Source organism: Rhinichthys klamathensis, unplaced genomic scaffold, assembly GCF_029890125.1.
Source record: "Rhinichthys klamathensis goyatoka isolate OS25496 unplaced genomic scaffold, OSU_Roscu_1.1 h1tg000295l_1, whole genome shotgun sequence".
Taxonomy (NCBI): Eukaryota; Metazoa; Chordata; class Actinopteri; order Cypriniformes; family Leuciscidae; genus Rhinichthys; species Rhinichthys klamathensis.
The window spans coordinates 387507-400154 of NW_026606814.1; the positions used below are offsets into that span (position 1 = coordinate 387507).

The following is a 12648-nucleotide window of genomic DNA, read 5'->3' on the forward strand; positions in this document are numbered from 1 at the left end:
ATGTATTTTTAGCATCTATATGCCCCTATTTCTGATTTTTAGAGAAAAGATGATTAGATTAAGTGTTGAGTTATGATATCCAGATGTATAGTTGGTTTTGATTGGTGTAGTTGATCTTCTGACATCTAGACCTTCTGACAGATGTACTGTAAATATAACTTGCAGTGAGATGGGCGCCAGCTCCGTTCAGGTGGTTCATTTGCAGCCAGAATGGCACAATCTCCAGGAGAGGAATCATCTTCCCAATATCTGTGTGCATACAGAAGAAGCATAGTCAGTCATTAGCTACTAAATCACATTTAAACAAATATATTCATTTTACAATACTTGTATGTTTGTGTAACCATATGATGAATTATTTATGGAGGCTTGAAGGACAAGGTGTAAAAAGTGCCTCCTTGAGTTTATTTCCTATTTTTAATTTATATTTTTCTGCTGCAACAACAAAAAAATAGGCAATACATCCCTGAATTACATTTTTTAAATTCATATTATTATTACTGTCCACTTAAAACTTAAATAATGTTGTAAATAAACTTAAACATTTTGGTAACACTACAATAAGGTCTTATTTGTTAACATTAGTTAATCAATTAACTAACATGAAATAACTATTAACAAATATTTTTATAGCATTTATTAACCTTTGTTAATGTTAGTTAATAAAAACATTCATGTTCTTGTTAGTTCACAGTGCATTAACTAATGTTAACAGATACAATGTGTATTACAAATGTATTAGTAAATGCTGAATTAACTAATATAAATATATGCTGTAGTAGTATTGATCATTGTTAGTTTGTGTTAACTAATGAAGTTAATTAATGTTGAAACTTGAAACCTTAAAGAAACCTTATTGTAAAGTGTTAAAAAAAAAAGTCCACCTTTTCAAAAATCAATGATCGCCCCCTCCAGGCCAAAGTTGACACTGCATGCTATTTTTTATGTTACCATTGCAGGGCACCTCCAGTGTGTAGGGAAAAGCAATTCAGAATGACACAAAATGGATAGAATTTTTTGTTCTTTTTTTTTTTTTGAAAATTTTAAAAATCATTGGAAATTTTTTGCCAGCAAAAAAAAAAACATCCTTTAGGTAACCAACTCAGGTAGTCAAAAACAAACAAACAAGCATTGTTTTCACATTGCCCTTCGATGTGTTTTCAGTCACATTCTTTCCCACCTCACTGTCAATACAGTGTTGTTAATCCATGTCCATTCATTTGTCCCCACATGAGTTAGCCCAATCCAGTAGTGCAAATTCCCTTTCCCGCTCAGATACATCTGCAGAGATGAGATATTGTCGAAAGGCATAAAAATACATTTAAATGAGATTCACTCCTGTTAGTTTTAATTTGACCATATTTACAGAATTACTGACCTGCACACGTGGATTAGTAATGACGGCAAGATCTCCTCCCTTCCTCTGGCATTCCTCCCTGCTCTGCTGCCAGGTCAGACGGGTTTGAGACAGGAAGTAACAAGTATTCTCGAACCTCAACCAGCCCTTGGCACAATTACTGCACAGATGCTCTGCACACATACATATAAGTGGGGAAACAAGAAAATTCTGAAGTGACGTAAAAATAAGAAAAAAATTAAACGGACATAACACTTTTAGACAACTGTATGTCTGTTGTTCACAAACTCACGAGTTTCTCCAAAAGGTTGTTGGTAAACCTCTTGGCATTTCTTCATGCTGCATTCCTGTTCTGGTGGAGACCTGTTCGTCTCCTCTACCACCTGACATGGCTCAGTCCCTGTCCCAGTCACTGTTTATAACATAGTGGAACAATGTTACAGCACACCTGACCTCTAAATAAATAACCATTTCCACCAAAATACCATAGTTACTAGACTTCTTTTTTTTTTTTTTTTACTGTAAAGTCATAATAATGTAACATCGAGATCTTGAAACAAGAATTTAGTGCAAGTTTTTATAATATTTGTCATTTTGTGTAACTTTTCTTTTTTGATCACATTTTCTTTGTACGTAATCATTTTAACCCACCTATATTGTTCTAAGATCTGCACCCACTTGTGATGCATGCAAACATACTAAAAAACATTAAATTAAATTATTCTTAATTTTAAGGAAAATGTCTGTTTTTTTATTTTTGTATCAAAGTGTATTATGATGATAAAGTGGTTTTAATTCAATCATTATGGAATAACACAATTTAATTAAAAAAAATAATGTTAGAGAATTTCGGATACTATGGCAAAAAAAACTGACTTTTCCTGTTTTTCTTTTGGCCTTTCATAATGTTACAATACAATACATTATATAGCAGCTTCTGTATTATTCTGGTTATTAACAGGTTTATAAACAGTGTAGGCCTAGCTGTTAGTTTTGTGCAAGGAGAAAATGACATCCATGCATGTAGCACCATTGTCCCCTATCAGGAAACAGTGTGTTTTAAGGGTTAGATCCTAGAAAAAAATGCTACATATTTTTCATTCAAATTTCATTTGAATTCACACACACACAAAATACAGTTGCATAACATACTGTAAGGTCAAAGGCCATAAGTGGTTCTTCAACCTATAGTCAAACACCATGACCACAGATTGACCATTTATTGAAATAGTTATTATTAGTATTATTAATAAAAGTTATAATAATATTAACAATAAAAACTAAAGTGGGCTTATATTTTGTTTGTTTAGATATTGTTGACACAAAGCTTGTTAATATCAAAAACCATGTAGCGTATTTTTTTACCAAATTAACCCAAAGACAATAAAAGAGTTAAGTCACTAAAACAATAGCCTAGGTTCCGAGTTCTAGGCCTACAATAAAGATAGTTATACTTACACTTAATTAACAGTACAAAGACCACAATCAGCAACAGGAAGCAGATGACAAAAAGAACCAGTGAAATGATGCGGTAAACGCGAACCTTCCGGTAAATATCAAGTGATCCATCTGGAGAAAAACATAATACACTTTATCGTTTCATGAACCGTCAAATAACAGAAGTCAAGATATATGTAATAACATCATTTATCACCTGAATCCGGCTGCAGCTTTTTCGGCTCAGACTTCCCGTCTGCGTACTTGCCGAAATTGCACAGTTTTACGTACATGTCTCTTCTAACGCAGCGTCTACACGAGGTTTGCAACTGTTATGCGCACTTGACCGCACCTCGGCTCTTTAAATGATCGAGCTCACACACACACACACACACTACGGGGGGGATTCGACCGCGCGCAGGGGCTTTGAAGACGTTCATCCGTCACTGTAGCAACATACAGTCTGATGACGACGCTCCGTAACACAATCACGGCTCTGTGTCCTCGTGTGCCCTTATGAGACCTTGAAGCTCTCTCCGGACAAAATAAGATACCCGCTGTCCTTCAGAGAGCACGATATGCAGCTGTGTCCCAGATATGGGTTTTACATTGTGAACTATGGTCATACAAAAGACTCTTATCAAATTACAGAGCAATCTATAATTTATGCAGGCTTGCGGCGCCATGGTAACAGATGTTTCTAACGAGAAACCACTTGGGTTGAGTATAATCGGATGCTTATGAAGCAACTGTTTCGTATTAAATTAAGCACTACTCACAATGTTCCCACAGATATTTTTTTGCACAGGTAGCCTACATAAACTGTAACTGTACAATGTAATTTTAAAGAAAAAGAATGCTGTAAAAACGTGTATGGTTAACTGCAATGGCAATTCACATGACACTTTATGTAGTTGTCACACACCTCAACGGCACTACACTTCCCAGCATCCCTCATCTTCCCCACCTGCACACTATAGACCATCACCTGATCACCTATCACCTGCATGTCATCAATCACCATGGACACTATAATGTTCTTCACAGCTGTCTGTCATTGCCTCGGCATCATCTGTGTATTTAGTTCCTGCTTGTGTTCAGTTCAGTGTTTGTGCGTTGCACGCTGTTGGTTGTGTTCTGAGAAACTTGTTACTTTTCAATGATCTCCGTCTTCCTTGGATCTTATCGTGACAGTAGTCCAGTAAACTTTTTTATATTTAAACTAAGCACTACAACTCTCAATATTCCCCCAAATAAGTCCATCAAATAGTCTTTGCAAAGGTACAGGAAATAAATCTTTGAGTTGGTTCTCCCAATTTGCTTGCAAAATTGAGCGAATGCATAGTTTCTTGGGAACTCGAAATATTTTGCACTAGAACGCAAATGCAATGAAATATAGCTACGCTTTCTTCCCATCTCATTATTTTCCATCATGTTTCTTTTAGTGCTCCAGGGAATTCACTGCGAAAGGGGACAACTGATTTATGTTTCCTTTAAGCTTTTTATGTTCTAATCTACTGTCACCTGAATGCCACTTTGATGCATGTAACAATAACATAATACATGATTTGGTTTTGGTAACCACTGCTACTTTTTACTGTAGATTTAAGCAGAATTTTATTTTTTTACAGTGTAGACTATGTATGTACATCTTCTGCATACCCTTTTATCTTGAGATCAAAAATAATATTTGTTGCTGTAACTGACCACTGCATCAGTTGTTCTTTTTCTCCATCTGCTTTTGTTCCTCTTTTTGGCCTTTTTTCACTTGTCTAGTTTTAGACCAAATAGACAGCCATGGACTCTCGATCACACATTTTTGTAACTTTTGTAAGATATCATACAATGAATATGCACATGAATGCCCAAAAAGAATATTCATTTAAAAAATACAGCATTGTTTTGAAAACTTCTGTATTTCATAATTTAAACATATACACAAAACGTTAAAGAAATCAAACTCCTGGCATTTTTTATCATTAAATGAGTGCTTTTATTCACTTTATTAGCAATTAATTGGCCTAAAATGTGCAGTAATAGGAAAATTAGTTTTGATGATTGAATAAAAAGTGTTTTACCTTTCTTGACTGTAGAAGAGCGGTTTGAAGAGGGCAAGCCATACACATGTTCAGATGGGTTAGTGAGAGAGGAGTAAACATTCCCTTCATCTACGTCTTCCTCGGCGATGTCAGTTGGAGACAATGCAGTTAAATAGAAGAACAGTTAGATATGAGAAGAAAACAAGAGAAAAGGCTTTGTGATTTGTATGTATAATGACTGGATCAGAGAAATTTGGTATTGCCCTGCTCACATGAACGCACTGTGAACGCACTGTGAAGGTGGAGATGTGTTCTTAAACTTTAACAGAGCTAATAACAACTTGTCAACTGCTTATATAAAAAAATATTTGAATAATCATTTTACCTTTTGTCTCCTGCTTCTCCTCATCCTTGTTTTCCTTGTTTTCCTTCTCCTCCTCAGCCGTTGCAATCTCCTCCAACTCCACTTCTACTTCTTTCTTGCTCGCCATGGCTTTTTTTTTTCCTGTCTGCCAATTCCCTTGAGTTTCGTTTTCCTGACTAATTTGTCAGAGGTCCCAGTAGGTGCAAGCTCTTTAGCTACTTGTTTAATCTCCTATTGTCTCAACTATTCTGAGGACAAATGACACAATAGTTACAGACAAGCTTCACATTGAAATGTGCTGACCTGATGCAAATTCTCTCACACCAGGATAAATCTGAACATCACACATGATCAGTTGTTTTCCCGCAAGTTCCTCATTACACTCCGCCAAGTTGCCACGATATCCCTCACTTCTCTCTTTTTCGTACTGTCAGAATGAATCAAACCACTAATCATGTCTCATCCTAATGGAAAAGAAATTCAAACATATCAAACACGAGCCGTTGGTGTCTCTTTAAACCTTCTAAGTTTAAGTGTTAAATGTTAAATATGTCTGAACAGGATAAATAGTGGACAATAATGAATGAAATCTGTACTAAAACAAATGCTTTAAAGTTGAAACATTATGCACAGACTCATAGACAAGAAAGAGGCTAAAATATTGTAAAGATTTTTATTATATGCACAAAAGTTATTGATAATACTTTACAAAAAAAAAAAAACCAAGAACAAAAACCTATGTGCATTACATACAAATGATGCGCTCCTGGGAGAGAAAGAGAAATCAATACTTGCTTACTCTACTACTGTGCTTGAAGTTTATCTCTGTTTTGACCTTCCATTTTCTCTCCTTCTCTTTAGTGTCTCTAAATTCTCAAGTCCCAATACTTTACTGCCAAGAATCTGTTTAAAGAAACATATTATAGTTTCCCCCCAAATACTGATAAATGCAAACAGCACCCTTTAGTCCCCATTATGAACAATGCGTAGGTAGGTACAATGTATTGAATGTGGGATAATAGTGGTAAAATAATGTATCATCTTTCTCTCTCTTCTTTCTTCCTCCATCTCAAGCACCGTAAACACTCTCATTACTGTATGTCATGTACAGGAACAGGTCTTCCTCCTGGTGTTCCTAAAAACAGACAGAGGTGGTCAGTTTAGATCAGAAATCATATTTTTAAATTGTTTGGTTAAAATTGTAAAAGTTAAAAAGTGTGTGCATATAGACCACAGTTCAAAAGTTTAGGGTCAATAAGATTTATATTTAAAGAAATGTATACTTTTATTCACCAGTGACACATTAAATGGATCAAAAGTAAGTAATAGTTAAAAAGTGTGTGCATATAGACCACAGTTCAAAAGTTTAGGGTCAATAAGATTTATATTTAAAGAAATGTATACTTTTATTCACCAGTGACACATTAAATGGATCAAAAGTAAGTAATAGTTAAAAAGTGTGTGCATATAGACCACAGTTCAAAAGTTTAGGGTCAATAAGATTTATATTTAAAGAAATGTATACTTTTATTCACCAGTGACACATTAAATGGATCAAAAGTAAGTAATAGTTAAAAAGTGTGTGCATATAGACCATAGTTCAAAAGTTTAGGGTCAATAAGATTTATATTTAAAGAAATGTATACTTTTATTCACCAGTGACACATTAAATGGATCAAAAGTAAGTAATAGTAAAGACTTTTACACAGTTTACACATAAATGCCATTCTTTTTTTCTTTTCTTTTTTAAAAATCAACATTGATAACAAGAAGAACTGTTTCTTGAGCAGCAAGTCAGCATATTAGAATGATTTCTGATGGCATGAGACACTGAAGACTGGAGTAATGATGCTGAAAATGGAAAAAAATATATATATATATATATATTTAAAAATATATTAAGACAGAAAACAGATATTTTTAATTGTAATAATATTTCAGCATATTACTCTTTCACTTTATTTTTGATTAAATAAATGCAGGCTTGGTGAGCATTAGAGACTTCTTCAAAAATCATTCCGATCCTGAAAAAAACAAAAACTTTTAAGTGGTAGTGTATATATATTTGTAACTATATTGCCTTTTTTAGCTTTTTATTTTTTTTTATTCATGACTTTATTTATTAATCATGTACCAATTAAAATGAACATTATATATTCAAGGCCATTATATGATTTTAAAGAAATATATTTCGAATTTTATGAAGGTCAGGATTATGTTCCGTTTAGTTGTTCCAGTCACACGCATTTTATTTAGTTCCTTTTGTTTTCCCAGTGTATTTATATCCCTCAGTTTTCTGTTCTCGTCTGTGCTTAGTGGTTGTGTTTCTCCTGTGTGTTATCTTGATCTCCTGAGTGTTGGTGATGTATTGTTTATTAACAGTTTCCTGCTGCACTACATCCAGCTTCAAACTCATGCTTGCTGCAATGAACACCCTTTGCTAATAAAATTGAGTATCTTACTCTGCACTAGTGAAGAGGGGTGCTTGAGTTACCTCATACACTGCAGACAGCGGGGAGCTGGATGGAGGGAGGGAGTTTTTAACGAAAAAGAAGAGCGCTTCTTCCGGCCTCATAGACACCCGCTGTCTGATCAGGAAGCAGAGCTGGCCGACTGGAAGAGAAAGTTGAGAGAATGTCAGTCAGATTAAAACTTTACAGTTTGTAAACGGTTTCATTTCTTCCTCAAAAGGAAGACTGGAATAGGGAAGTTCAGGGTCAGAAAGAGTCTCAAAAAATTCAAAGGCCTTAATTTACTGCCATATTACGCAATGCTGACGGGCAATCATGAGTTGAGTTGAATTCCCCTGTAAATTTACAGAAATTATGATAATACACTGCCCGGAAAAAAAATAAAATAAAATTAAGTTTGGATTTAAATAGGGAAATGCTTAAGAGTCATTTATTGGATCGTTATTGCAGTGATTATTACGTTTCTAGCATGTTATATGTTTGGCAACAGTTGGAGTGTGTAGCTTTTCATTTTTTAAGCAACCATGTAGGAAGACACCTCTTGATGGAAATAAATGTTGTGATGTTTTTTCCATCAAGAGGTGCATCAATTTTTGGTCAAGATCTTGTATTGACAATGCAAGAGTCGAGCACTCTATAAAGTTTACTCCAGCACATCCCAAAGACTTTCAATGACTTTAAGTTCTGGACTCAGAGGTGTTAATTCATGTGTGAAAATGATTCTTCATGCTTCCTCCCCCAACCATTCTTTCATTTGTCATTGTCATCCTGAAATATGGCCATGATGTGTCTTTCATATGGTTGTTTAAAAAATGAAAATCTACACACACCATCAATTAGGGTTAGAAGAACAGTTGCCAAACATACAGTATAACACGCTAGAAACATAATAATCACTGCAATAATGATCCAGTCATAGACTCTTAAGCATTTGCCTATTTAAATCCAAACGGATACCTCTTTTTTGGCGGGGCAGTGTATAATGTTGAGGGCATGTATGAAATAAGAGCTGTCACCTGTGAGGTCTGAAGGAACAAGGTATTTCTTTTTGTCAAGTTCAGGAGCTCGTGACCTTGCTGCTCTCTCCACAATTATCTAAGGAAACAAACAAACAAATAAATATACAACTCTCCAAAAACCTTCCTTTCAGAGCAATATAATATTAGTTGAAAATTCTGTCATCTCTCATGTCATTCCAAACCTGCAGGACTTTCTTCTGTAAAACATAAAGAAGATATTTTAAGAAATGCTTCAGTATTTTCTTGTCCATACAATGGAAGTAAATGGTCACCAAAACGGTTTGGTTACCAACATTCTTCACAATTTCTTTTGTGCACCAGATGACAGAAATACAAGTTTGGAACAACATGAGGGTGAGTAAATGATCCTTTTTGTGTGAAGTATCCCTTTAAAGCTTTGAACCGTCCTGATAATGTAACTGAAATGGATTATTTTTTGTTATTATGGTTTCCAACCATGAAACTGACTGGAATTTTATCCGGATGTTTGGCGCGGACTCTCTCCCCCTCCGCTTTCCTGATCTCCAGTGGAACACTTCGCTGATACTGGCTAGACATCTGAGGGCCAAACACACATGAACAATAACATCAACATAAAAATATAACTAACAAAACATTTCAGGCTTCCTCATTTGATACATTAATTCATCTGCCTGATTAGTTATTGTCATTCAAACATGGGCAGAAATAAACACACTGTCATATCTGCATATGATCATTAATAAAGTATATTTATTCTATGAATCAGTCATTCATAAACACAAGATGTAACAAATTGTTTATCTTGAAATGCTCTGGTCATTCTTCTGCCACCCCACCATAGGCTCTTCCTCTCCTTTGCCCTCAGTCCAGATGTTGTTCACATATGTTAAAATTCAAACCATGTGTACATTTTCTACAATCCTAACACAATACAACAGCTAGATTTTTTTTAAGTCACCATGAAATAAAAATGGACAATTCTTGCTAATGAAATATTGCTAATAATTAAATTATTTATCCATGCACATTATTTTTTTTAAATTCCGTTCCCATTATAATCTTTAATCGAAATATATCCCCTCCCATTTGCAGACACTTCTCTTTTCTTCACTGATGAAGTTCATTGGCGCGAGGATGGGGCAAACCTGTCACTCACATGACATCACAGAAAAAGCAAACCACAACCATCCAACGATCCAATCAATTCCCAACGGACAAAATCAAGTCCCGCCCTACATTTTTTCTTGTTCGAGAAGCCGTTTTACATGGATATCCATCATAATAGGAAAGAAAAGACTACTGTAACTTCCATTTCATGTTGACTTTAATAAATAAACTGTCCGCACACTAAAATCCTTTAAGCAAATTGAATCACCAAGCTTTCGGTCAAAAGACCATCCTCAGGGCATTGAGGCATTATTTTTTGAGATCTTTAGTCTTGTTTGTCTGGCACCTTGATGATCGTGAGTGCGGTGTAACTCCTTCAAAACATGTTGACTAATAAAAATAAAACATTTTAATGATAACTAACTATAAAAGACTATAATATAGAAAAGTCAAAGTTACACATTGTCTGCATTAGTTCGTCGTCCGTAACTTTACATTATGTTCTGCCATTTCATTGAAGGTTGTGGAAAATGCTTCAGAATATTTTATTACTGTGGAACTAGGCAGACTAGTTTGTTTTGTTTATATTCACTCAACCATCCACTTATGCCCTGCAGAGGAACATTACATAATACAGACATGCACACCCATCAATTACAACAGAAATTAAATACTCGGATATGACATTTTAGCATTCCTATTTACTCTGACGTCTGAATAGCTGAGTGTGCAAAAGAAAATGCCAGAAAATGCATCCAATACTGTAGCAGATGATCATGTATGCCAAAAATGACTCTGACCTGTGGGTGTCTTTTTTCTGTGCTCTAAATAGCTTCATTTTACTGAGCACTGCAGTTAGCCTTGCACTATATTTCTCACAAACATGTATTACAGTAGGTTTACTACATTGTTTTGGACTTGCACCAAGGTAATTACATGTGCCTACTCGTGTAAATACCATGGCATATGCATATTGTAGTTATTCACTACCGTTGTATTATGTAATAATAAGAAGCCAACACGCTTGTTAGTTGTGATTCTTGATGGTGTTGCGAAGAAGACGAGTTGCCACATGGAGTGCTGCAATGCGAAAACATGTCCTCCATAGTACTGCCCGCTCCTGAAACACTCACTATTTAACACTCATAAACAATAATAATCTGCTCCCGTCAGAAAGTGCATGATACTGTGAGATAACTGCGCCCATAACAACTGCTGATGACGTAAGGCCGCGAGCTCACATGATATGATATGACCTGCTATTCCGTACAATCCTTGTTCAGGGAACAAAATGAACTTAATGCGGGTAACCGCGGGGTTGGTGTCTGAAACTTTGATCCAACACAAATCCACGACCGTTTCCACCATGAAACTACATTAACCTTATCCACATTAAACTGGGAGTATTGGTCATTAAACACACAAAACATACCTTGGACGGCTACTGATAGATTCAGGAAGAAGTTAAATGTAGCGCCCGTCTTCCCCGCCTGGACGAAGATCAGATGCCCGTATTATGTTGCTCTCCAAAAATCAATAACTTTATATTATAATTCGCCTTCTATCTTGAAGATGTCGACTGGCCCACTTCTCCCACTAAAACAACAACAAATAATGTACCGCGTCATTCTGTAAAGTAACCAATGAGCATTATATAAATAGACTGACAAAACGTCTAGTCATTTAGAGGAAAGAGAAGGCGGGATTTAAATGTGTTGACAGCGCTTCTATTGGCCAAAGTGAGCTGTCGCTCACGTGTACCCCTAGGTCAGCGGAACCAATCAAAATAAAGCATAATTAGGCCAATGAAGAGAGCTCTAAAGTGTTTCTGTGTTACGTGTCTGACGTGTCCTTTTCTAGGCAAACCCAGCAGCATGTGATTCTGGTAGCAACCCAGGACAGAGACAATGTTTTTCTTAAACAGTTTTAAGAATGGCATTCGTTATTAACTTCTTAATTGTCTTTTTAGCAGATAGATAAATAAATAAATAAATAGATTTACTATTAATAAATAGTTAACTACAACCATCAAACCCGGCGAAAACAAAGAGACAAAAGTAGGCTAGAACACAACTATACAATATACAGATGTATACAACAATACTTGTATCTGACCAATGATTGGGCTTCATTATGCAGTGGCTCTACAGTCAATACAGTCATGACAGACTGACCCAGAAAGTGATGCACACAAAGAACATCCGGGGTGATTCACGAAGGAGCAATAGTGGATATAGTTCTACAATAGTGGATCTCGAACTCAACCTTTTGACTTTAAGGCCCATTCATTGTCCACAACAACATTTAAAGGCCCCACCCCCACCCGAAGCATATTCGTTTTAAAAAACAAAATACTAATATCTTGTTTTTATAGTTGTTTTAGCTTATTTCAGTGCTTGTTTTAATCTTTTTTTGTTTTGGTAAAGTCATCTTGAGGTCCCCTCAGAAGTTTGTTGAAGCCCACTGAGTTGAGAACCACTGTTCCCTCCTCAAGTTAGTATCAAATTTTGAATAAAGTTCTACAATACTTATTGATATCAGTTTGCTTGTTTTGTATATTGTCTGTAATGTTTATAATTTTTCTTTTTTATTGCAATATATCCTGTGAATTGTGAACCTTGTTTCTGAAATGTATACCTTTTTAATGATCTGTATATTGTACTGTATAGAATAAATCTTGGGGCCGCTAAGGTAGCCTCTATGGAATATATATATATATATATATATATATATATATATATATATATATATATATATATATATATATATATATATCGGACTGATCAGAAATTAGTCTCAATTTCAATTTATTATGTATTGTTTTATTATGTTAGAAATACCAATATTTGCCTTCTCTGTGTCATGTGCAGAA

General features: G+C 35.2%; 2 protein-coding genes across 4 annotated transcripts; both read right to left on the reverse strand.

Annotated features, from left to right (window-relative positions):
- Positions 1–48: 48 nt before the first annotated feature.
- On the reverse strand, positions 49–5462 carry si:dkey-26c10.5 (uncharacterized protein LOC563797 homolog). 3 transcript variants are annotated; one of them, XM_056269958.1, is made up of 7 exons: positions 5219–5462; positions 4873–4986; positions 2816–2926; positions 1650–1769; positions 1379–1530; positions 1181–1281; positions 49–249 (listed from the first exon to the last, which is right to left on the reverse strand). In XM_056269958.1, the coding sequence occupies exons 1-7, from the start codon at positions 5322–5324 to the stop codon at positions 126–128; spliced, it is 828 nt and encodes a 275-aa protein (XP_056125933.1). In that variant the 5' UTR covers positions 5325–5462; the 3' UTR covers positions 49–125. The 3 variants fall into 3 exon arrangements, with proteins under 3 accessions (XP_056125933.1, XP_056125931.1, XP_056125932.1); XM_056269956.1 differs by lacking the exon at positions 4873–4986 and having other exon boundaries at positions 5219–5460; XM_056269957.1 differs by lacking the exons at positions 4873–4986; positions 5219–5462 and adding an exon at positions 3012–3129.
- A 394-nt stretch (positions 5463–5856) lies between these two features.
- zgc:92606 (uncharacterized protein LOC100000242 homolog) lies at positions 5857–11284 on the reverse strand. Its single transcript, XM_056269964.1, has 5 exons — positions 11209–11284; positions 9156–9245; positions 8685–8763; positions 7692–7810; positions 5857–6332 (listed from the first exon to the last, which is right to left on the reverse strand). The coding sequence occupies exons 2-5, from the start codon at positions 9243–9245 to the stop codon at positions 6267–6269; spliced, it is 354 nt and encodes a 117-aa protein (XP_056125939.1). The 5' UTR covers positions 11209–11284; the 3' UTR covers positions 5857–6266.
- Between the last annotated feature and the right edge of the window lie 1364 nt (positions 11285–12648).